Source organism: Nansenia antarctica, assembly GCF_963989245.1.
Source record: "Nansenia antarctica genome assembly, chromosome: 13".
NCBI classification, from domain to species: Eukaryota; Metazoa; Chordata; class Actinopteri; order Argentiniformes; family Microstomatidae; genus Nansenia; species Nansenia antarctica.
In genome coordinates, this window is record NC_137683.1 from 16,772,813 (window position 1) to 16,798,949 (window position 26,137).

The 26,137-nt window shown below is 44.7% G+C and overlaps 1 protein-coding gene across 1 annotated transcript in view; it reads left to right on the plus strand.

Moving 5' to 3' along the window:
• The window catches only part of nrxn2b (neurexin 2b), a gene marked incomplete at both ends in the record, with an annotated part of 540,835 nt that overhangs the window by 269,763 nt on the left and 244,935 nt on the right, over positions 1–26,137 (plus strand). The window contains 3 exon segments of the mRNA XM_080544021.1: positions 2,028–2,147; positions 3,636–4,017; positions 8,898–9,088. Coding sequence (XP_080400147.1) covers positions 2,028–2,147; positions 3,636–4,017; positions 8,898–9,088 — 693 coding nt within the window.

Genomic DNA, 26,137 nt, shown 5'->3' on the forward strand with positions numbered 1-26,137 from the left:
TGTGGTGGTGGTGGGGGGTGGAGGGAGGAGTGTGTGGTGGTGGGGGTGGAGGGAGGAGTGTGTGTGGTGGTGGGGGTGGAGGGAGGAGTGTGTGTGGTGGTGGTGGAGGGAGGAGTGTGTGTGGTGGTGGGGGTGGAGGGAGGAGTGTGTGTGGTGGTGGTGGGGGGTGGAGGGAGGAGTGTGTGTGGTGGTGGGGGTGGAGGGAGGAGTGTGTGTGGTGGTGGGGGTGGAGGGAGGAGTGTGTGTGGTGGTGGTGGAGGGAGGAGTGTGTGTGGTGGTGGGGGTGGAGGGAGGAGTGTGTGTGGTGGTGGTGGTGGAGGGAGGAGTGTGTGTGGTGGTGGGGGTGGTGGTGGGGGCGGTGGGGCTAAAGCAACCCCCTCATCCTAAATATCATCTCTGCTCAAAGCTTCTTCCTGTAACATAGTATTAATATTACAGTTTTTTTAATGATTGCTAAGTCGCAGTGTTCAAAACTGAAGTCACATTGTCAAAACTCTTCATACAGTCTGCGAAACCATGTGTAGGGTTAGGTTTGTGAAGTCCATGTGGACCAAACTGTGACTCATTTTTACATTGCTTTCACACAAAATGCATTCAATTACCACGTTCTCCAAAATCCATGAAAAATGAAAAGTGGAAAATGAAAAGTTCAAACCAAAAAAGTAAACAGAAATAGCAATCTGGTCCACCCTCTAGTCTGCATCTGGTCACATCTAATGTCTTCCCTGGCAATGCATCTAGTCTATTTCATTTCATTGTATATATTCTGCTAATAACATTGGAAAAATGTGTTGCACATACATAGTGTTTTGCAGGTGGTGGAGTTTGAAGGAGAGAAGAGTTCATGGATTTTGGAGAACGTGGTCATTGAATGCATTTTGTGTGAAAGCAATGACTTCTGTTTCGCTGACTGTATGAAGAGTTTTGACAATGTGACTTCAGTTTTGAACACTCTGACTTAGCAATCGTAAAAACGACTTACTTTCTGCAAAGATACTGAAAGAAAACAAAAAAACACTAAAGGATAGAAGCACATCGCTGCGTTTCTGATTAATTATTGTTGCCTAATACTTTACAGTTGTACAGAGTAAACTATTCTGTCTATGATTACTATGAATCAAACCATTATTATAATGAAATATTAATTATTGTGAAAATCGTTCAAACTATGTATGATTTTAAACTTTATATTAAATAAACTTAGCGCCTTTCAAAAAACCCAAGGACGCTTTTACAATTCTAAGGGAATGATCAGACAGACAAAACAGAAAACAAACAAAGCAAAACTGAAACAATGACTAGGGGCCCAAAGGCCTTGGAGAACAGATGTGTTTTGAGGGCTAATTTGAAGGAGTCCAGGGTGGGGAGGGGCGTTGCGGATCACTGTGGGGAGGGAGTTCCAGAGAGTAGGTGCGGCCACGCTGAAGGCTCTGTCTTCAAAAAAACTGTAACACAAACATCCTTGACAGAAGTTCCATGACACTCCAGCAGGCGATGGACAGGAAACCCGTCTTCCTCTTCTTCCTGCGGTCTGTGACAGGTGTAGTGGTTGACTTCAGTAAGGAGCAACTTCCCTCTGCTCACTGTCTGACAATTGCTACAGTGTGGCTCTGAGTTCAGTTTTATTTTCAGGGTTACTTCTGTGTGATGGACATGAGAACAACGTGTGTGTGTGTGTGTGTATTTATGTGAATGTCTGTGTGTGTATATGTGTATGTGAATGTCTGTGTGTGTGTGTGTGTGTGTGTGTGTGTGTGTGTGTGTGTGTGTGTCTGTGTCTGTGTCTGTGTCTGTTTTTGTGTGTGTGTGTGTGTGTGTGTGTATGTCTGTTTTTGTGTGTGTGTGTGTGTGTGTGTGTGTGTGTGTGCAGTGTGTATGACAGTATGGGTATATGATGGTATGCATCGTAAATGTGCAGGTTTTCTCCGCTCGCTGTTTCTCCCCTGTGGGCTTTTACAGTAGTTAAGTTGCTCTGTGTCCGGCGAGCCTTGCAGGCCGGCTGGGTGACCAGGCTCTCCCTCTCTCAGGTAAAGGACCGGAGACGCTCTTCGCAGGGCAGAAGCTGAACGATAACGAGTGGCACACAGTCAAGGTGGTGCGGCGGGGCAAGAACCTCCAGCTTTCCGTCGACAACGTGACCGTAGAAGGTGAGTGTCCACCCCCCGTCACACCACCACCCATCACACCACCAGCCCTCACACCACCACCCATCACACCACCACCCCTGGGCAGTAGAGGCATGGAGGGGGTAGAAGGTAGGGGGGGGGGGGGGGAGTTGATAGGTGATAGGTGATATGAGTGATGGAGAGGAGGCGGAATGACCAAGTATCCACTACCTACCACCCCCTGGGCTGGATGAAAGGAGAGATGGAGGGATGGTTGAAAAGGCGAGAGAAGAAGGTGAGGAAAAAAGAGGTAAGCGGTAAGCGGTGAGTGAAGAGAGGCACGATAAGGCCCGGGGCGAGGAATGACCCTGTGAAGGAAAGGGCCGGAGCTGATAAATAGCCGGGGTGAACTAGCTGTGGTGGAGAGGAAATACCCACAGAGACCCTGCAGGGACTTGAACACTGACGTATCTTTGATAAGTGTCTTACCTAGCTCATTACTGCACATTTCTAGGTAGCACTTATCATCACCAATCATGTTATGTGTGCTTATAGCCATGGGATAGAACGTAGGTGAAGTTGAGTTGCTCTCATAATTAAACTATAGCGAAACTCATTTAGTCTATGTAGCTGCCTCATACTAGTTTAACACTAGAACACCCATGGGTGGGTGTGAGTAAAATAAATGTTGCACTCGATCAAATTTCAGGACCCTCCTTTCATGACTTTTCCTAGATATGTGCGTTCTACCACCTAGTGTCCTTACATTTTCAAAATCACATCAGGAATCTAGTATAAAGCTATTTTGCTGTTTTTCTGTCTAGGAAGCAGGCTAATTTACAAGCCGGCCATCTAGTGGTCGTTGTGTGTAAATAGCAGCTTTCCATTGTAAAGACTATGGTCATTTGACCTCCAAGGCGGCTCTTATAGTAGGTAAAAAAAAGCACGGCTGTTCTAGTGTTAAAGCCTGTATACACCCCTGTGTCTCCCTCCATTCATATCCCTGTCTTCCTCCATTCTTATCCCTGTCTTCCTCCATTCATATCCCTGTGTCTCCCTCCATTCATATCCCTGTGTCTCCCTCCATTCATATCCCTGTGTCTCCCTCCATTCATATCCCTGTGTCTCCCTCCATTCATATCCCTGTCTCCCTCCATTCATATCCCTGTGTCTCCCTCCATTCATATCCCTGTCTCCCTCCATTCATATCCCTGTGTCTCCCTCCATTCATATCCCTGTGTCTTCCTCCATTCATATCCCTGTCTTCCTCCATTCATATCCCTGTGTCTCCCTCCATTCATATCCCTGTGTCTCCCTCCATTCATATCCCTGTGTCTCCCTCCATTCATATCCCTGTCTCCCTCCATTCATATCCCTGTGTCTTCCTCCATTCATATCCCTGTCTCCCTCCATTCATATCCCTGTGTCTCCCTCCATTCATATCCCTGTCTCCCTCCATTCATATCCCTGTCTCCCTCCATTCATATCCCTGTGTCTTCCTCCATTCATATCCCTGTCTTCCTCCTCCAGGCCAGATGACGGGCGCCCACACGCGACTGGAGTTCCACAACATCGAGACGGGCATCATGACAGAACGGCGCTTCATCTCCGTGGTGCCGTCCAACTTCATCGGTCACCTTCAGGGGTTGACGGTCAACGGGGTGCCTTACCTGGACCAGTGTAAGAACGGCGACATCTCCTACTGCGAGCTCAACGCACGCTTCGGCATGCGGCACATCATCGCCGACCCCGTGACCTTTCGAACGAAAGGCAGCTACCTAGCGCTAGCCACTCTGCAGGCCTACGCCTCCATGCATCTCTTTTTCCAGTTCAAGACCACCACCTCGGACGGCCTGCTGCTCTTCAACTCCGGAGACGGCAGCGACTTCATCGTTGTGGAGCTGGTGAAAGGGTGAGTCTGATCTGGACATTTTGTTTGGATGGCGCAAGAACAACAAAGATCTGGTTCTCTGTTAGCTTGCTTAGATGAATAGTTATTGGTGTTATACATATGTAAATCAGAATGAAACATAATTCCACTAGCATGTAACCAAGACCAGTTAAAATAGACATGTTTGAGTTAAATCCCTGACAATGAAAATGATCTTCATTGAAAGTTGTACAATAAAATAAAATAAACATTTAAGATGTCTCCGACTGAACCAAAATAAGGTAGAGAGCTGAGCACTTGTTGGTGTTCAGTGGTGCTATGAATCAGTCGGTGTTGAATGCAGGTCTTTTCATTTCTGAGGGAGCAGTAATAATCAGTTTGGTTTATGGCTCTACTGAATGCTGAAAACAGGTTTTTATTGTAGGGAAACAAAAGATGGAGGAAACATTGTTGTCTGTAAATACCAGATGCCTATCTGGATGTACGGTACATATGTATACAATCCTTATTCTTTATCAATGAAGAATATGTATTTGGCCATCTAGTTGTAAATTCCAGATAAAGAAAAGGTTAAATGGAGTAGAAGCCGCACACTCTAGTTCCCGATGCAAACAAGTGTAGATTTAATATGACAACGGTTTCGGCCGTAGCCTTTGTCATATTAAATGGACACTTTTTTGCATCTGGAACTAGAGTGTGTTTTCTGGTTTTCTGCGATGTGCGTTCTCTTCCTCCAAGAAAAGGTTACCTTAAATAATAATAATAATACATTTATTTTATAAGTCGCCTTTCATGGCACTCAAGGTCGCCAATAGCATGGGTTTTAACAGTTACCTACGGTTGCAAAGCCGGGGATGTGGGAGGAAGACCTGCATTGCATTAACATTTCAAAACGTAATAAATAAAACACCCCGATGTCCGAATTGGAAGTATCTTTCTTTTCTAATGTGAAGTAGCAAGAAAGTCGATGTGCTCTAAGTTTATTTATTCACCCCGAGAACCTGGAGCTAAGGTCTGTGAACATTTCTCAAACAACATTTTAAATAAAATACAAAGATTATCCGGGAGGCGGTTTAATGTGCGACCTTCTCAGAGGTGCAGGGGATCTGCAGTTCTGCAGCAGGCAATTAAACAGCTGGAAGTCCACATCACTTCACCCAGCACCTCCCTTTGGTCAAGGAGGCAGAGAGAGAGAAAGGCAGCTTTTCTTCTCTCCCCCCCTGCCTCCATTGGCAAACTCTCCAACATACCCAGCAGTAAAACGTTTTATTGTTTGCCAGTACAGTATGCAATATGGTTCTTTATATCTCCACGGTATTTTTTTGACAGTACTTCTGAGAATTCTTCAATATTTAGTTTTTGGAAATAAATATGTACTCTGGGCGCCCTAAAGAGTGGTGTGTAATACTAAAACCATGTGCAAAGACTGTATTGGTAATTCTCTTGTCACCACAAAGTGCAGCAGAGTAAATGGTAGTTTTCAGAAGACATGACAAAGTGCAAGTTGGCAAATTTGAACACATATTACGCTCAAATAGACACTTATCTGATCATAACGGGCAGCATTTGTGTCTATAATATAATTATATAGTGTCTATAAGTGTCTATATTGTTATCTAACCACACAGCAAGCCTATACTTGGCACCAAATTCAACCTGGGAGTCTCCGAGCGCTGTAGAATGATTTAATAAACCTATCTTGACTTTTCTCATACACTATTTATTTTGTTTGTTGAGCTACAGTAGGTGAAGTGGATTAAGGGTTAGGGTTAGGTGGATTTACATCTGGTAACATAATGACGACAGTAGCGGACTGGCTATCTGGAGCGCCGGAGACTTCCTGTGGGCTGTGGTAAAGAAATATATGGACCCTCCTTTCATGACTGTTCCTAGATGTGCGTTCTACCACCCAGTATCCTTACATTTTCAAAATCACATCAGGATAAGCTAATATAAAGCTATTTTGCTTTAGTTTTTCTGTGTAGGAAACAGGCTAATTTAGAAGTGGCCAACTAGTGGTCGTTGTGTGTATATAGCAGCTTAGCATTGTAAAGAGGGGCTCTTTTAGTAGGTAAAAAGGCACGTCAGTTCTAGTGTTAACTAGTGTACTAGCCACACAGGTGTTAGCTTGTTAGCTAGCTAGCTAGCTTTGGTAGAAGATTGTTTGTTTGTTTGTTTGTTTTTGTTAGCTGAGTTATAAGCGGATTTGTTTGTTGTGTACGAACGTATACAAGTGTTTGTGTGTGTATGTTTACCACGCTAGCCACAAGTGTTAGCTTGCTAGCTAGCTTTGTTAGAGATATACTAGATTTTTTGAAAAGGTAAATGCTTTCGTAATGAACGGTGATGTTGTGTGGAATCAAAACTAGCGATTCATTCATTGATTTGTAGATTTCCTGTAGAATAATACTGTGGATTGAAATGATTCCACTAGCCTACTACTTCTTACAGTACAGGATGACTTCAACAAGTACAGTACACTGAGTCTATCGAAAGCATGCAAGCTCACACTATAGAAGTGTTCACACCTCTGACCTGAAATTTGTCTTGCGGACTTGCAGACATTTTCATCAAACCCGGTTACATATGGGTTTAGGTCATCAGGGAGGTTTTCCGGTGTTCCTCATATTTCCTCTCAGCTGCCCGGAGCCCTATTCTACAAGCTTGCAGGGTGAGCGTGTGGAGAGGATGGTGCTGACCTCGAGGTCAGCAGACAGAGACAGTCAAAGGATTAAGAAAGAGTGCACAGGAGGGTGGAGGAGGCTGAATTAGGGGATAAAGGGGAGAAGGATTCAACAAATGGTGGGAGAGACGGAGAGAACGGTGGGGGAGAGGATTCATAGGTTGCAACGAGAAGATACAGTGTGGGTAGAGACCAACTGGGAAGTGGTGGATTTGAGGGGAAGGGAGAAGGATACAAAATGATTATCAGAAACTGGAAGAGGGAAGGTCAAGTACTCCGTACGAAAGAAGCTTCTCTAACTGGATGTTGAAGGCGAGCGGTGTGCCGTGTTGAGGGAAGGAGCTGAGCAGGACGTCCCTCTCGTACAGGAAGCGGACGGTAAACAACAATGTGAAGTTTGATAGGAGGAGACAGAAGATGTCCTGTGCCTCCCCCTCGACCAGAGAGCCTAGGTGAATGAGAAAAGGAGTGGGCATCGGAGAGGGCTGCCAGAGTAGCTGTGTTTACCATGTTTCTGTGAGTGCAAGGAAGCGGAAGGACATGAAGCTGGCGTAAGCTGAGATAGCCTCTGCTTTTCCGAACCGCTGACTGGCAGTTCCGAAATCCTCCCTCGACAAAGAGGCCGTGGTCAGTTGAGCATGGTGGATACATGGACATGGACATGGACATGGACATTATGGACATTGGAAGGGTTGGCGAGGCGGGCTGAAGCATCGAGTGTGTCCTCCTGAGGGATGAAATGACAGGGATGGAGAGAAAGCACATTGTGATAGTTGCCAGTAGGGAGATAGAAGGTTAAAGGGCAAGATGTAGGTAGTGCTAAATGCACTCAGAGTACTGAAAAAAGAATCAAATAGAATATTTAGTATTTTGGCCTTCCTCTCAGGTTTTCCTCTCAGTCTCAGGCATTCCCAGATGTACGCCTTCATCTTTTAACCTGATGGAGCTACAATGCGCACAGTTCCAATGATCAGTGGGGGCTATCATGCGTGGGGGGGGTCGCCTTATGCCTATTATATGCTCGTTCATTGTCTCCCCTCCTATTACCATGGATTAAAGAAGTAGGTGATTCTAACAACCATAATTATTTTTCGTTTGTGCATGAAGGCTTTCTAAATGCGTTTTTTATAAAGTAGAGTATTATTTTCCTGGATTCTATACATTATGATTAAAATATTCTCCTATTTGATGTTATATCCTATCAAAGACCAGGGTTGTATGAATTCATTAGTAATTGAACAGAGCGCAGAGGCGATTGATGTATGCAACATTGGTCATTCCTGTTTTAGGGAATAAAGTGTACATAATTGTAATGCAACACTAGGCCTTCTTCCATATAGTTTGTAGAGGAGGTGCTGCTGGTATAAGCGATTATTTGTCCCAACTGCTGTGCAAATTATGATCAATGTAGTGATGTCTTCAATGTCTTCACTTTTTGGTAATGATGTAATGTGGTATTGTCCCACTCCCCTTGCCAACCTTCTGAACACTCCCAGTTACTGCTCTACCTATACTGTTGCAAAGTTTGTGTTGGTTGGAGCCAAATGACCAAAGCAGTCTTTGCACATGGTTTGAGTGGTCTTTAGCGGAAGCAAATTGGGGCCCTAGGTGACACTGTTTTGGTTGTCAAGGCTCACTCCAGTGATATGTCAACTTTTCAAGCCACAAAACAAATCGTTGTGCTTATCCGTGATGTTCTACAATGATTTTGATGCACCTAAAAGCTGTTTGCCAACTGCCATTAAACAACAAAAGAAGAAGAAGCAGCCGCCAAAAATAACTGTGCCTCCAGGCTTCCTTTCTAACAACCTCATTAGACATCAGTAGAATGGAACAGCCCGTTGGCTATGACAGGTATTTGCCTCTTAACGCGCTAAAAGTCTGCATTGATGGCCTTCCATACAAATGGGAATTGAGAGTTATATGCGACCTGCCTGGTTAGATCGCAGTCGGAATGACACATATCCGATTCATATCTGATTGAGGCCGGTATGAGATTGATATGATTGATATGAGGCCTGAATCGGACCTGAGAATATCAGATTCACTGTGCTTTATTATTGGTTTACACGTACATGTTACATATCCGATATGTGCCACATGTGAGCAAAAATTCGGAATTGTGTCTCTCTCTCTCTTTTTCTCTCTCTCTCACACACACACACGCTACCGTACACCGTTATTGTCATGTCCTCACCCGACCTCTCTGTTTCCACAGGTATGTCCATTATGTCTTTGACCTTGGCAACGGACCGTCGCTGATGAAAGGCAACTCCGACAAGCCGCTCAACGACAACCAGTGGCACAACGTGGTGGTCTCCCGGGACGCCAATAACGTACACACGCTCAAGATCGACTCACGCACCGTTACCCAGCACTCCAATGGAGCACGCAACCTGGACCTCAAAGGTAAGGGATGCTACAGCCTATCCTCTCTAGTGTTTAGTGGAATTCTACACTTTGGTTGAAGTGGGGGTATCCATGCCATGCTGTCTTTATGTGACACGCTTTAATGCTTTGGTCCTCATATCGGCATCCGTATTGATCAGACTTTTCTTTCGAAAAATGTGAATACATTTGTAATGTAGTGTTATAGTCAACTAGGTAGCAGTGGGGATTACTCACCGAATCCATTGCCTTGCAGTATTTTGCCTTGACTAGCGAGTTTGTGTTGTGATTCTCGACAACCTTGAAACGTAGCTCCGTTTCAAAAGAAAACTCAGAACATTTTGATTGGTTGCCGGTATGAGGACCAAAGCGTTAGAACGGGTCACATATGAAACCACTTCAGCAGAGACAGTTGAAGAAGATACACATCTGTGTACTTAAGAAATACTGATCATCATCATAGTCATCCAAATCGAGCTGTGCTCTTATGTGTAGCTAACACTTTCCACATAGATGTGACTGAGGCACTCACTCAGGGACCCCACTCAATCATTTAATGTGGATGCACTTTGTCATGCAGAAAAGAAAATGAAAGTGCCATGTACAATGTACAATGTAAATGTACATGTAAAAAGAAGAAAAGTAAAAGCTGCTTTAGCTGTGTCATTTACAGTGTCCTCTGAGTATGATCGTGTACTGTGTGTGAGTGTGTGTGTGTGTGTGTGCACACTTACTTATTCATTTTTTATTCTGTTTGTTCAGCTTTCAAATGTATGCGTGCACAGGAAGCTGGGAGATGTTCAGGTCAGTGTAGAGAGAGAAAGCCACTCTCGGTGCCAAGTCTAAATCCGCCTGCCAAACAAGAGTGGACAAGAGGCGACGTTAAGCCTAACAAAAGGCTGGCAGCAGCAGCACCCGTGCCATCCCATCCTCTTCACCTTGAAGGATGATTCTCCTTCAACAGATGTTGGCGTGGCAGGCCCCCTAGGCAATTACCCAGGCCTATCATCGCTCTGAATACAAACGAAATCTCCACCTCGAAGGAGATGGTTGAGAAACAAATAACAACACTGACTAAAAACAATAGGCAACATATCTCTCTTCGAGGAGTGTCTCTGTTTAGACTTCTACAGGCGACGTGGGTAACATACAACAGGTGCACTTGACATTCGTCAGTGATACGATGATGATGATGATCGCTTCACAGAGATGCCTCTCGCTTCTCACCCCCTAAAAACCCCTGTCTGGGGTTTAAATCCTATTTAAAATAATAGCTCTGGTTAAAAGGCACTTTGCTCCTTCTTTTTTAGAAGGTGCTTTCTATTGTTACCGTGTGGAGACTGGAGCTGGGTAATTGCAGGCGCCAGACAAGAGAGAAGTCAAAGTTCCCTGATGTGATATTTAGACTCTTGAGTGAGGTGGGACGCTTGAGGGAGAAGAGCGCTCTCCCTCTGACGCAGATGGGTAAAGGAGGGGTGGGCAGGGAGGGAGGGAGGGAGGGAGTGCATAAGGGCACTTTTTAAAAACTCCCCCACGTGTCTGACATCTGTTCGAATGGGACTTGCTCGCTGGTGACTTATTCAATCTTATTTCTCTGTAATAACCTTGAGGAGCTTGGCTTGGGGCTGGGGGAGGAGGGCAGGGAGTGGAGGGGGTCCTCCCAGGAGTGCCATGCTGAAGAATCTGAGGAGTCAAAAGATCAAAAAGCACCCTGTGCCTTTTTCAGCCATGATTTATTGATGGGGCCCTTATTCTACCTTCTTCTGCAGCACTTTGGCACAATTAAAAAAAGGGTTTTAGGTGTGTGGTGCAAGGACGGAACCTCTACACTACTGTGTGTGTGTGTGTGTGTGTGTGTGTGTGTGTGTGTGTGTGTGCGTGTATGTGAGAGAGAGAGAGAGAGAGAGAGAGAGAGAGAGAGAGAGAGAGAGAGAGAGAGAGAGAGAGAGAGAGAGAGAGAGAGAGAGAGAGAGAGAGAGAGAGAGAGAGAGAGAGAGAGAGAGAGAGAGAGAGAGAGAGAAAGACAACGATTGTGGTCTAGGCTCAATGGAGATTCTAGACATGGACCAGTATCCTGTCTGCATTAGTGGAGCAGACAGTCTGATTGTCTGATACTGTACGTGATTGAGGCCCGAGGGCCTTAACAGGTGACCATCGATGGTTAGTTATGTTTGAACATAATGGGCCCTATTATGCACTTCTTAACTTGCCGTCTTAAGTCTTAATTAAGACGCACCGCCAGGTTAAGACCTACCGCCACCCTTATTATGCGCTTCATACGCGCTACTGCTATTATGCCGGTGTCGATAGGCGCCCACACATAAGACGTAATACTCCCGTGCATATATTACTCATTGTGGGAGTGTTCATATGTTAATGAAGTGCACTAGGCGCCCCTGCTATTATGCGATCTGACTTTGCTCCTAGCGCTAAGAAGTGGTTTGAAAAGTTCTTAAGTTTAGACTTCATGCACGTTTTGAAACACGAGCGCGCCTCCGCAGTTTGCGCATGCATGTGGGCACACATGAACACGCACGTGGCTCCACGGCAAGACGTCAATTACGGTCACAGTATAAATGCTTTATTTCAGAAGGGAGAGGCAGAGAAGCGCGCTGACCTCCTTCTTAGGACTTCCATAATAGCATAGCGCTAATGACTTAACGCAGCCGGTTCTTAAAGGGAATGGCACCTGGCACGCTGATTGGGTTGATTGAGAAGACGCCCAAAACACACCCATGACTAATTTCTTTGCTTAGCGCCGGGTTTTAGGCGCCCACTACCGCACGCATAATAGCAAAGTGGCCTTGACCACGCCTCCACGTCTTAAGTTTAGATCTACCGCCTCGTCTTATTGCTTAAGACTTATGAAGTGCATAATAGGGCCCAATATGTTTTTGCTGGAATGAAAGCTTGCACCTCCTAAAAACCCTCTCTAGGACTGTGAGCTCACCTGTGAGTTACTCATGGCCTCTCTAGGACTGTGAGCTCACCTGTGAGTTACTCATGGCCTGACTGTTATTCATGTACTGTACCACTGTTTCCTAAACTGAAATGAAGCATGCATCAACAATCCTCTCGCCCTCCCATTAAAGAACTGTGTCATGAGAGAGATAGAGAGAGAGGAGTACCTTTTTGCATATTCCAACTGTGTGGAATGACAGACACCCTCTTGAACGATTCATCTTTGGAAATCAATCAGAAGGTCCAGCCATATTTGAAGACAAGGAGTGGGGCAGCCATTTTGATTTTCCTCGGGAAACAGGGCGTCTCCGAGCTTCCAGGGAGGCTGGGTGAGGCATCGCTACTATAAACACTGGATTCATTCCCACCGAGCAGCGCTTCGTCAATATCATTAATCTGTTAGCTTTTTGCTTTGTTTTATTCATATTTATTTATTTACTTCTGGGGGTTTATCTCAGGCGCTAGCCTGCAGGGATAACGAGGCTGTGCAGCGGAAGAGAAATTGTTGTAAATCTTGTTTCAGTGGACCTTAGCTGGGGGAGCAATGTCCCTACCCAGAACCCCCTAGTCTAATTAAATATTCAGAACCATGCTCCCAAGTCCTCCATGGCCAAATCCCCCACCAAGACTTCGCCACCTATTGCCAGCTAATGCACATACACTAGACACACACACACACACACACACACACACACACATGCACATACACTAGACACACACACACACACACACACGCATGCACACACACGCACACGCATGCACACACACGCACACACACACACACACACACACACACACACTAGACACACACACGCACACACACACACGCACACACACACACATTCACACACACACACTAGACACACACACACACACACACACACACAGTCACACTGTGAATCAAACAGTGAAATACTATCTTCAGCAGGGCCTGTTCAGGTGTCCCTGATGACACTAGGAAACAGAACTGTCTCATGGCCTCAAGGGTTTGGTTTGGTATGTGGTAACCTACTCCAGTCAAATGCTAAAAACACACAGGCGTAGGCCCACACTGAAGCACTTTTAAAATGGAAGTCTGGCTATGGATGTCTGACATTATAGCATTAGCCATTCTGTGTCACCTCACAGTCATTGTCTTGACGTTAATAAATGCAGGTTAAAGGAGCAATCTGGGATCGCTTCATACATCGTTTGACTTAAAATTAATTTGACTGCTTATACAACAGTTATTGATTGTTGCAGAATAACATATGCCTCTTGTCTTGAGCTTACTTCAACTAGCTTACCTCCTCAGAAAACAGCATATATGTTCTATTACATTGTTTGGAAACAATGTAATTTTATGCGCAAAGGCTAGTGATGTTGATAACAATGCTGAATGTGGCCAGTCAGTGCATTATGATGTCGATAATGGATGAGAGGCAAACACGTTTGTGTATGTGTGTGTCTGTGTGTGTATGTGTGTGTCTGTGTGTGTGTGTGTGTGTGTGTGTACTATGACCTTACAGTTATAATCGAGCTGCAAAGGTAGACATTTACTTGAAACCTCTTCACATCAATTTCTCAGCCAAAACATATTGATTTCAAAAACGGAACCATAAGAAAAAGCAATACAGGAGCTTTCCGTCCTCTGTAAAAATAAATGGCAGCACAGGGAGAGTGTGTAAGGGAGAGTGGGCGATAAAGACTGAAGCAACGCTCAATCAGCAACGCACTCCACATTTAACCACGGGTTGAACTACGTCCGTCAATATGACCTGTAGCTCTTTAAAATACAAAATGTGGTATACTAATGACTCTTAATTCACAAGGTGCAGACCACACAATGAATTAAGGTTGGCAATAATAATAATAATAATAATAATAATAATAATGTTTTATTTGCCATGCAATTAACTTGTCAATCAATTGTTGGAATCTGGTATTTTTTGCTCTAGGGACAGGGTTAGCCATAGTCGGCGCCCCTGGAGTGGTTAAGTGCCTTGCTCAAGGGCACATACAGCTCACTCCTGAGACGGGGATCGAACCAGTGACCTTCCGATTGCTAGCTGGCCTCCCTAACCACTAGGCTACCGCCGCCGCCATAATGGCTTAACTGCAACATAATGACTTAACGACATGTCCACACAGCCCCTGAATTATGTTATCAGGGTGCTGATCTAATTCAATGATTAGACTGTTACACTAAGTCAAGAAATGGACATCTACACAGCTCACTCTGGGTACTTTGGTTAGTAAGTTAGTCATGACGGGGATGGTCCTTACAATCCTTAGCAATCTGAGAGTGCTTCCATTTCTTCAGGCCATTTCTCAGCTGCCCCCCCCCCCCCCCCCCCATAAAACAATGGCTCCTTTTATTAGTCATAAATATTGAACTGTAATGCTTTCAGGCACCGATAATCCGATAGTTTGATTTCAGTGCCCTGTTTACTAGGTGTGCTGGTCTATTCAGAGCCATACAGCCCCTTTATTCCGCTGTGAGACGACTCCCTACCCCACTGCTCCTCTGCGGCCAGCCTAGAACTAATTAGCCCTGAATGAATTCAAAAGCAAGGAATGTTTTCCTCTATTAAACACATCCCACGTGCCTGATTTGAAAAGCCGTTGTACTTTGTGGCTTAGCTTTATTGCCTGACATTTACTTCTATTTTGTTCTCCCCCCACGCTCTCCCATGTATTGTACAAGAGCCATTTAGATGTGTCCCACTTTTATCCCACCAAAGGACATTAGCCTCAAATCAGGCATGGCAAACAAAGTGCCCTTTTGTTTTTGGGTCTGATACATCTGGAGAGAGGGAACTGTAGGGAGGAACTGTAATCCTTTTATTGCTGATGGGAATTAATTTCCCATCTTTGGAGCTACAGTATCACACCACTCTCCAATAAGGCCTGATCCACAGTGTAGCTACTGTATTAGCTCAGCACACACTAGACACACTTCAACACAGACAACTGTACGCACGTGGTTAGGCATACGTATAATATAGTATAAATAATATAAATATTATTAGAGGAATACGATAAAAAGGCATGTCCTTCGTGGTTTGCGGATGTTTCAGCAGCTTATGTGACGGCCCATGTCTTTTTCTCCTTTAATATGAAGAAAATAGCGCTGGTCGTGTTGAGAAGGAAAGTAGCTCCAGGAGGCATAAACAGAAACACTACCACTCACTCCCCTGAGGTGATATCTCAGCCCTTGTTATGCTAATGAAATGCCAATGTCAAAGATAATAATGTCATAATTTAGTGGAGGGATGAACAAAAAAACAAAAAGCAACATCATAATAAAAACATTCTTTAAACACAGGCACAGGACCAGAAGAAGAGAGGAATTAGTCACACCTGATCCCATTACTGCTGGCTCCTTCTCCAGACGTTCCTTAAATATGCAAACAAGTTGTGTTTTCTCTCGAAGCCAGGACGAATCGAAGCATAAGAGAGGACGGGTGGGCGGGAAGGTTCAAGGGAGGGGAAGAGGCAGGTAGACACATTTTTAGGGCTGCGCTTGCCAACAGTAATATTGAGATTAACCGTTTGATCGTCCCGTAAACGAGGTTCAGTCATAACGCCGGGTTCCCGGTGAAAACCCGGCTTATCTGTGGCGCTGTGCGCTAATCCTCCCACAATACAAAACCTCTGCATATCTTAGCAGCTGAGCCACGGTGCTAGCACTAGCCATTGTTTCTGAGTTCCCCCATCAAGGCGTATTCTCTCTGAAGGATAAAGCCAGGGCTCGAATGTGTAAAAATAAACCCTCCGATGTGGGACCTGTTCATATGAAGGTGGAAGGTGCCTGAGAAATGTATTGTTTCGTTTTTTTCAATTACCACAATGTTACCACGTGTAACCATAATGTATTCGCATCTGTGGGAAAAACAAATCTGTATTCTTCGACAGAAATCAGATTGTATCGTACAGATTCCATTTTTAGTATAGTGGACTTTTGTTTCAATTTACCCGGACCTATTGTGTCTGGATGCCATTAGCTCTTAAAACTCCGGGAGACTCACTTTAAAAGCGATGCGTTTAATATGATCTTAAACGCAACAATGACTATTTCACCAATTATCCCTAACCTTCGTTTAACGGTACAGAAGTAGTGCTAAAACATAATTATTTCTGTGGAAATGTCCTCATAGCTTGACTGTTAAAATGTCTTCTTAGCTAGATTGTACTCTTACCCCCCCCCCCCCCCCCCCTCATCATTAGCACTTGCAGGGAGAAGAGACACTCACACTTAAGCCTATAATTAATGAGCAACAGTGAGATACAGTTAGGCTACATCATACAGTACATACATCTTCAGAATCACACCCTGGCCATACAAGGCAGTAGTGCTGAAGTAGAGATAAGTAGAACGAGGAGGGCATTAGAGGCATGATATCTCATACAAATGCTCTTATTACCATTGGTTGCTGAAATAAAAGGGAAGGATTTCCAACCGTAAAAGTCTTAAAATATCCCTTTTGTGTTTCACTCTTTAAAAAAAACGTGTTTCCTTTGATCATTTATCAGTGAATACAATACACAGGAAACCCTTACAGATTGAGGTCAAATGACAATGAGAGAGGAAAGCTTTCATGTCCAATAGACCTGAACCAAATGTAACAGTCCAATTCTTTATCAAATACAATTGAATAATAAAACATGAATTCCAAATAGGGATGCCCTAACCTACACTCAAATAACCAGGAAATACCAATAATCTTTATTTTTCAACCAGAGGGAATTAACCAGTGCTTGGTTGGTAGCTTGTTGGTGGTGGTTTGGAGCGTGGCTAGATGATTGTCCTTGTCCCTGAGGTAGGCACGTTGTGTTGGTGACGCCACATCTCCTAGGTGATGTCTTTAAACAGCTGTGGCCATGCGCCGCCTGTGCCTCCGCTGGCTGCAAATTGTCTCAGGATGGATCCACCGGGCCTCAGGGTAATGGCTATCGACCCTGCTCCCAGACAGATAGTGCAGGGGGATGTCGGGCCCACTCCTCTCAATTGAGTTCTTGAGATGCTAACTTTGTGTGCGTGTGTGTGTGTGTGTGTGTGTGTGTGTGTGTGCGTGTGCGTGTGTGCGTGTGCGTGTGTGTGTGTGCGTGTCTGTGAGTGTCTCTGAGTGTGTCTGTGAGTGTGTCTGTGTGTGTGTGTGTGTGTGCGTTTACTCCAGCATTTTGTGATCATCGAATAGGATGGCAATGTTATACCATTGGAGGTGGGAATGACTCGGGTATTAGAATACAAACGTCCCTCAACTCTGACCAGCATCACACCGTCACCTGACATACACATCCATCATTCAAGCAATAGAGTCACCGTCATGGGGGGTGCATAGCCTGCTATGCACCACACATGTCCTGGTCTCCAAAGGGGATATGACATTTCCTTTATTCTGGAGAGGGGAAATGTCATTTCTACAATGCCAGGTTCTATTCCATTATGTGAGACGAATAGAGGACGATTACTCCCCCCACCCCCCCCTACAGAGCTAGTAATTGAATGTGAGTTGTGGACCAATCACAATGGAGGATCCCACTGTGGTAGAGAAGGGCATGTATACCTTACACTTCTTCTTCTTCCCAGAGGCAGGCAGCCAGCCTCACATGAGCTCATCTGACACACACACACACACACACACACACACACACACACACACACACATACACACACACACACACCACACACGCACACACACTCACACAGGCACATCACACACGCACGCACACGCATGCACACCACACACGCACATACACTCACGCAGGCACACCACACATGCACGCACACCACAGACGCACACACACTCACACAGGTACACCACACACACACGCACGCTCGCACACCACACACGCACATACACTCACGCAAGCACACCACACATGCACGCACACCACACACGCACACACACTCACACAGGCACACCACACACGCACGCACGCACACTCACACAGGCACACCACACACGCACGCACGCACACACCACACACGCACGCACACACTTCATTTAGTTAGTCTTTTTTTAAAACAGCTGTAGTTTCCACCTGGTGTGACTTACATGGTGAGAATCAAGTGAAGGATTGGGAGGAGATTAGAGGTGATGAGAATGTGGTGTAGCAGGGCTTGCATGTATTTGCATGATAATCTAAAATAAACTGCACAGAGCATAACTCGATTAGAGCATCTATGTCAACGTTTCCCTCCTCATAGTACACTCTAGAGACAGGACTGTGTTGAGATGAAAATAGAAGCAGGACAGAGAGGAAGACAATATTTGTCATCATCATCATCATCATCATCAGATCTTTTCAGTTTGTAAAGCGTCTTTGAGTGTCTAGAAAAGCGCTATATAAGTCTAATGCATTATTATTATTATTATTATTATTATTATTATTATTATTATAATTATTATTATTATCACTTATATCATCATCATCATCATCATCGTCATGATCCTCATCGTCATCATCCTCATAATCATCTCTGTCTGGCTGTTACTCTTGCCTCCCTTTCCCTTTCTGTCCTGTATGCTGTCTCTCCCTCCCACTCCATCTCTCTTGCTCTCTGTCAGTCCTGTTGAATAACTGATAGGAGAAGTTGCTTGAGTGCTCAGATTGAGCAGCGTGTTTTTTCTTTTTTCCACTGACCTGCCATCCGGTACAATTTACTATGGCATTACTCAGAGCTGTGGCCATCTTCCCTTCATCCCCCACCGCCTCTCATCATCACCTGCTGACTGCTACGCTTTTCACTAGAGGAAGAGGGAAGGCACTTTGTGTGTGTGTGTGTGTGTGTGTGTGTGTGTGTGTGTGTGTGTAAGCAGGTGAACAATAAAAAAATAAAACACCCAAATCAATGCTGTCCATTAGAGAGAACTAGCGACTGTGTGCAGAGATTTCAAGTACGTACATAACATAGCTTTTATATTCTATTTGTTTCTATATATGTTGCACTGTGCGTTGCCGCTTCATCTTCCAATGAAGTAAATAGTGACACAAAAATCGGGGAATCGCAAGGTAACTCACGTATCGATAACCGTACGATATCTTGCCCCCCGTACCGATAGTATCGCATTACATCTATTCTGCGATAATCGATACATTGTAAGACAATTCATCAACGATACATCAGGATATCTGTGTTAACTGGTATTTCATAACGTGGTTCCAGTGTTAGCAGCATTCGACAGAAACCTTAGTTTTCCACTACACTGTACAGACGAAGGTCCTTGCAAATAAACCCAGCGATAGACTTGGTAATAGTCGTAGCCCTCTGGGAGTTAAAGGGAAGTTGTTTTGCCTTGTTTTGAAATATAATTGTTCCAGACTTAAGATGTCGTATTTGTTTTTCCCTGCTTTGCGCCATTTCAGCAATTCGTCTTGCTAAACAGTTTTTTATTATATCTAGTGGGTACTTTAAAACTTCAAATTTCGTGTTATGAAAAAAAACGAGTCTGCGAGTGGTTTAGCCCTAGGCTGTGTTCGTAAATTCACTCTAAAAATCTGATCAGCAGTCATGGAATGCCTCTTGTCCAACTTGGTCCCTTTATGACGTTGAGCCCAGTGTGCCCTCCGGCGCTTTCAGGGCGAATTTACGAATGCAGCCAGCCCTAGACTGGCTGCTGTTCCCCTTTACCTAGCTTCTACCCTGCTGCTACGCTGCTTCTATAACATCAGGACGCAGGGTGAGACTTTCAAAATAAACCTTTTTAATGGCTTCTGTGTGCTTTAGACTTGCGTAGAATCTATTTTATTTTGAAAAAGTCTGACCGGAAAATATATTATTGTCGCCAGACCCACTGCGTGGGAATACGATGCGTGCGGATGCAAGACAATGACAACAACAACCAAAAAACTTGCACAATTATTGCTCGCGTGCCATAATGGTTAAGCTGCTGCCAAAAACGGATATTTTGCCACATGAAAAGATAATCGTATCGCAAGAGGCCACAATAAGATAATCGGTGTATCGATATTTTGTCCCACCCCTATGTCTAGCTAGCTATTCACTTTAGCAATAGATTTTTGTATATCTTTTTTTTTGGTAAATGGTGGCAATTTTCTTTTTGGGGGGTTTGAGTGGGAGTGTTTGACCACAGCACATGAGTCAGTTGGACGCTATATATACTGCCATACTGCTGAGTACTACTGCCCAGTGAGGCGAGGAGAGGGGAGGGCAGATGATTTAGGAGACAACAACAGTGGCCAAGTCCCCCATCAGTCATAAATCCCTAGTGCCCGATTGGCTGGGGTCCTCCTTTCTGACAGGGCTGCCCAGTAAAAATGTCCCCCTGATGGACTGGCGTTGTCGGGGAAACACACTTGTGTTTTAACAGGCGCGAGTCTCCCTCTCCATTATTCCACTGACAGCCTCTCAGAGAGAAAGAGAGAGAGAGAGAGAGAGAGAGAGAGATAAAGAGTGAGATTTAGAGAGAAAAGGAGAGCATAGAAGTGTGTAATGACACCTGTCTGTTTCACTCTATACCGTGTCTAAGAGAGTGTCACAGACAGTCCATTCAGAACTGTGAAGTGTCCAACCGATCTTACATCTCTCTAGGTATACGTGTGTGTCCGTTCCACCCCTGGGATGGGTGGGTCGGTGGGTGTGCGCACACAAAGGGCAGGACACAATCTCACATCGGCCCATTTAATATACTAGGTCGGGGGGGAGAGAGAGGGGTAGTGGATCAACTCTAAATCAAGAGGAGAGAGCCCACCAACTGTAGGTGCCAGCGGGGGACCAACTGCGTTTACCCGGCGGTTGGCGTTGTCGGCGATGTAACCTCCAGCTCTCAGTAAAGCCCCCGCTCCCTGTTCCTCCTCCAGTCAAGTTGTACTGAGGCTTGTGTTGTTCCTCCCCTCCTTGGCGGTTGCCAGCTGCGGCTGGACCGGTGCCCTGTGATTGACGGTCCCCTGCGGGAGCCAGTGGCCCGGCAAATAGCGGCCGTCTAGCACGATTCCCAGAGGCACGTGTCTGGGCCCACACACTGCTACTGGGAACCGGCCTCCTGTCGTAGACGTGTTCTGATGAAATCCCTCCCCGCTGACTATCGACAGGTGGAGAGAGAGAGAGAGAGAGAGAGAAAGAGAGAGACGCGCCAGCCTCTCATGAACTCATTTGACACGTACAGATGCGCACGTACACACACACACACTTAATTTAGTTGCTCTTTTTATCAAATAGCTTTAACAACGTACACATGCGCATGCCTGGGGCCTCATTTATAAAAAAGTACTTGAACGTCATCTTTGACTTTCACGTAAGCACATTTTTCTAAACGGACGTAGGCATTATTTATAAAACGGGCTGAGATGGTTTAAAGTTGAGTACGTGCTTCCTTCTATAAATACCAACGCAGGTAAAATGAATGCATGTGAATGAGGTTTGTATTAATGCCCTGTGATAGCGGCTCAATTATAGCGGCTGAATTAAGACAAGTGCTATAATATAGGGTAGGCGTTCGTCTGGAAGCGGGAGAGGGCAGAGAAGGGTGGCTTCTCGGTAAGTTGCATTTGTGACGTTTGATCATGACAACTAACCAGGCACATGCTTATACTCATTACTCAAGTTGTAAAAGAAAATCAGGGGAGGTGGTGGATTTTATCATATGAGGACAATTTTAGCATCCCCTCAGCGTCAGTGACTTCAGTGTCAGTAACTTGGTAAAAATGTAATTGCATTTGTGCGTGCCCCCTCGCATCTTGAAATAGCAGTAATACCACGTTCATTGATAATAAAAAAAAAGACAAAGTATGGAAAGAGGGGGACGATTTTGACCGTTTTTATTTCTGGGGGGATGCCATCCCCCCTCACTCAACTCGAGTGCTGCTTATACTGTAATAATATAATGGTCTCATTCTTATCAGGTGGTCTTATTCTTATATGGCTGCGAACTCCCTTTGCGAACTCCCAGACACCGGAGAAAATCCAGTATAATTTAGCGCGTGGCCGGGCAAGGTCCGTTGTGGAACGCACTAGGCATGTTGAAGGGGAGATAGACAGCTCCGGAGGGATATAAAAGAAGACTGAAATACAATCATAAACATCAGTTCCTTTTAAATCTTGAATTAAACTAATTTTCTCGGCTGATAACAACATCGTTAATTTTATTACGAGCCACTTGCATGAATTACAGTAGGCAGTGCGGCTCACATGCCTGTAATAACTCTGCATAACCAGTAGGTAATGTGCGTACGCAAGGTCAATACTCGACGTAGAGGTACGATCGTTTCCACGGTCAAATAGACTCACGTTGAAATTGTATAAATCACTACGTTGACGTGGTTTTCTACGTACGACACTCGTAAGATCAACATTTGATCTGAGTACTTTCTATAAATGAGGCCCCTGGAATGGCTTCACCTGGTATGACTTACATTGTGAGAATCAAGTGAAGGATTGGGAGGAGATAACATTTGTTGAAAATGTGGTGTAGCACGGCTTGCATGTATTTGCATGATAATCTAAAGAGAGAGAGAGAGAGGAGAGAGAGAGAGGGAGGGAGAGAGAGAGAGAGGGGTGGGGGGGCAGGCTGTGACACACGTGATTCAGCTAATCAAGGTTTTCCTGATCAGTTGACTAGTTGAATCAGCCGCCAGGCAGGTTCAGACACCTGGCCACACTGTGGCCCCCCAGGACTGGTGTAGACCCCTGGTGTATACCTAGAGTTCATATAAGGTGTAGACCCCTGGTGTCTACCTAGAGTTCATATAAGGTGTAGACCCCTGGTGTTTACCTAGAGTTCATATAAGGTGTAGACCCCTGGTGTTTACCTAGAGTTCATATAAGGTGTAGACCCCTGGTGTTTACCTAGAGTTCATATAAGGTGTAGACCCCTGGTGTTTACCTAGAGTTCATATAAGGTGTAGACCCCTGGTGTCTACCTAGAGTTCATATAAGGTGTAGACCCCTGGTGTATACCTAGAGTTCATATAAGGTGTAGACCCCTGGTGTTTACCTAGAGTTCATATAAGGTGTAGACCCCTGGTGTTTACCTAGAGTTCATATAAGGTGTAGACCCCTGGTGTTTACCTAGAGTTCATATAAGGTGTACACCCCTGGTGTTTACCTAGAGTTCATATAAGGTGTATATGGTGTATACCTAGAGTTCATATAAGGTGTAGACCCCTGCTGTATACCTAGAGTTCATATAACTCCTATTTTAGAGACTCTACGCTTCCTGTTAAGTTCAGAATAGATTTCAAGATCCTTCTGCTTGTTTATAAAGCTATCACTGGCACAGCACTAGCATATCTGAAAGACCTTCTGCTAGAATATCAGCCCAATAGAGCTCTCAGGTCTTCTGACGCTGGTTTCTCTGTGTACCACATGTACAAAAGAAGAGAGTTGGTGAGGCTGCATTCTCATTGTATGCACCCAAATAGTGGAATGCACTGCCAGTTTACATTAGGGATGCAACCTCAGCATATCTTTTTTTAAGTCAAGACTAAATACTCATCTTAGTATAAACATTTGAATGTTAGTTGATATAGTATATATTTGTATATGTATTTACTTAAACATTTAAGTTTGAGTAATTATTATATTATTTTGTTATTTTGTTTATCTTTGTTCTATGCCCCTTGGATTGATGGTGTATTCTTGTTTTATTATGTAGTTTATATTATTGCTATTGTGTGTTTTGTTGATAACTAGTGTTGTATTATTATTTTTATGCTGTGTGGATATGTTAAAGCACTTTGAGCTTCAACGTTTGCAGGAAAAGTGCTATACAAATAACGGTTTACGGTTATTATTATTACTAGTCAGGCATGAGACTGGAGTCCCATGGTTGCAAGGCCACAGAACCACACAACTATAAGAATATCTCTGACAGATCCGACAATACAATTGAATGTATTCATTTTATTTTCAACTTCCACACACACTTGAACAGAGACCAGCATTATAAGAAATAATGAAAGAAACCTTCATACTTTATAACAGACTCTGCTATGCACAATTCCAATAGAATAGGCCCCTCTCTATATATGAAGCTCCCATGTATGAAGTCACATACAATCTCAACTCATCATTTGGCTGCACCAAACTTAAGCACACTTGAACAATGGCAATCAGTGTGTTTTGCTGTCTCAGCAGATCAGTGTAATTTGCAATCTTGTTCATAGCTTGGTCATAGCTTGGTCATAGCTTGTTCATAGCTTGTTCATAGCTTGTTCATAGCTTGGTCATAGCTTGGTCATAGCTTGTTCATAGCTTGTTCATAGCTTGGTCATAGCTTGGTCATAGCTTGTTCATAGCTTGTTCATAGCTTGTTCATAGCTTGGTCATAGCTTGGTCATAGCTTGTTCATAGCTTGGTCATAGCTTGTTCATAGCTTGTTCATAGCTTGGTCATAGCTTGGTCATAGCTTGTTCATAGCTTGTTCATAGCTTGGTCATAGCTTGGTCATAGCTTGTTCATAGCTTGTTCATAGCTTGTTCATAGCTTGGTCATAGCTTGGTCATAGCTTGTTCATAGCTTGGTCATAGCTTGGTCATAGCTTGTTCATAGCTTGGTCATAGCTTGATCATAGCTTGGTCATAGCTTGTTCCCATTGACATCGCCCAGCCTTGGCCTTATACCTCGCAGTCTTTCATCAGGCTAGTCACTGTCTGTGCGCATGCGTGTGTGGGTATGTGTGTGTGCAGCATCGACGACCGTTCCAATCTGTGTCAATTACAGGCCGTTAGCGCTTAGCCAGAGAGACAAATAGACTCTCCTTTTCCGAAAAGAGGCTTGAGGGGGCGCAAACAAGGTTGTGCAGGACCCAGAGAGCGAGAGATTGCTCTGTAATAGGCCATTTTATGAGAGTTAATTGTTGTTTCTGTGTTATAGAGAGTGGATTGGAGGTAGAGGGTGCAGTATCTCAGATTTGACAGTCGCTCTAAGTCCGACTGCTTGAGAAAATGCAGAAATGTGGCTTATGGTTATCGTAACGTCGTCTACCTCATAACAGTATAGTGATATGAGTTCATATAAGGCAGTATCGAATGTGCTGATTTAGAGATGGGTACAGTTGTGTGGAGTAAGTGAATGATACTGACAGTAGCGAAAAGCACTGGTGTGTAAAGTACCACACAGTGGAGTAAGTGTTGTAAGACTGGATCTATCTTCCAGAGGTGACACAGGTGATGCTGAGCCTTTCCTCTCAGCGGCTGCAGAGTGTGTCCCAGTCGGCCCTCTGTCTTCTCAGCCCCGGCCAGGGCGGCCCTTGAGAGGTCGTTATGGTAACCGCGGCCATGCACAGGAAGCCACTGACGTGTATGAGAGTGTCTGTAATTGGTCCCCTCTGGTGGAGCTCTCTGGCCTGTGAGGTAGCACAGGCATTCATCACTGCTACTGCCATGGAGGAGGCCCCAAAACACACTGGTCCATTTACCTGACTCACACAGCACACAGCCAGGAAACACAAAACACAGGTCCCCACAACTCTGACTCTAACAAACGGTGTGTGTGTGTGTGTGTGTGTGTGTGTGTGTGTGTGTGTGTGTGTGTGCGTGCGTGCGCGAGTGCGAGTGCATGTGCGCGTGCGTGTGTGCGCGTGCGTGCGCGTGCGTGCAAAGAAGCAACACCATCTTTGTCTAACTTATAGAAAACTGCATTGTTTGCACTTTTTGGAGGAACTCCAGCTGCATGAATTAATATTTGCAGAGTGATTCTTATTCAATTTTTTGGGTAATTTCAGGGCATCATTCAGTTATATAGCTAATGAATTCATGGTATTGATTCCAATGCCTCCGGGCCTTGACTGAGATATATGATGTCAAGTACACATTAGTTTTAGCAAGAGGACTGCAAACCCAACCACTTCCACAACCACTTCTTTCAATTACTCCGCTCAGCTCGACCTACTGGGCATCTGCGTCTCCCACTCTGCCAGCCAGACTTTTAATTCCACAGCACTTTTATTTTCCAATAGAAATCCTGTTCCCCTGAGTTTGACCTCTCTTTGTCTTTTTTGTACGAGCTGTTTGACTAAGAGTTTCCTTTTCGTGTCAGTGGGACTTGAATGACTTTGGACGGTTTCACAGTCAAGGCTTGAGCTTAGTCCTGGAGTAAATCACACTTTCAATGTAAAATCACAGTTGAAGATGCTTTCTAGCCTGTGTCTGTGAACCCGGCCC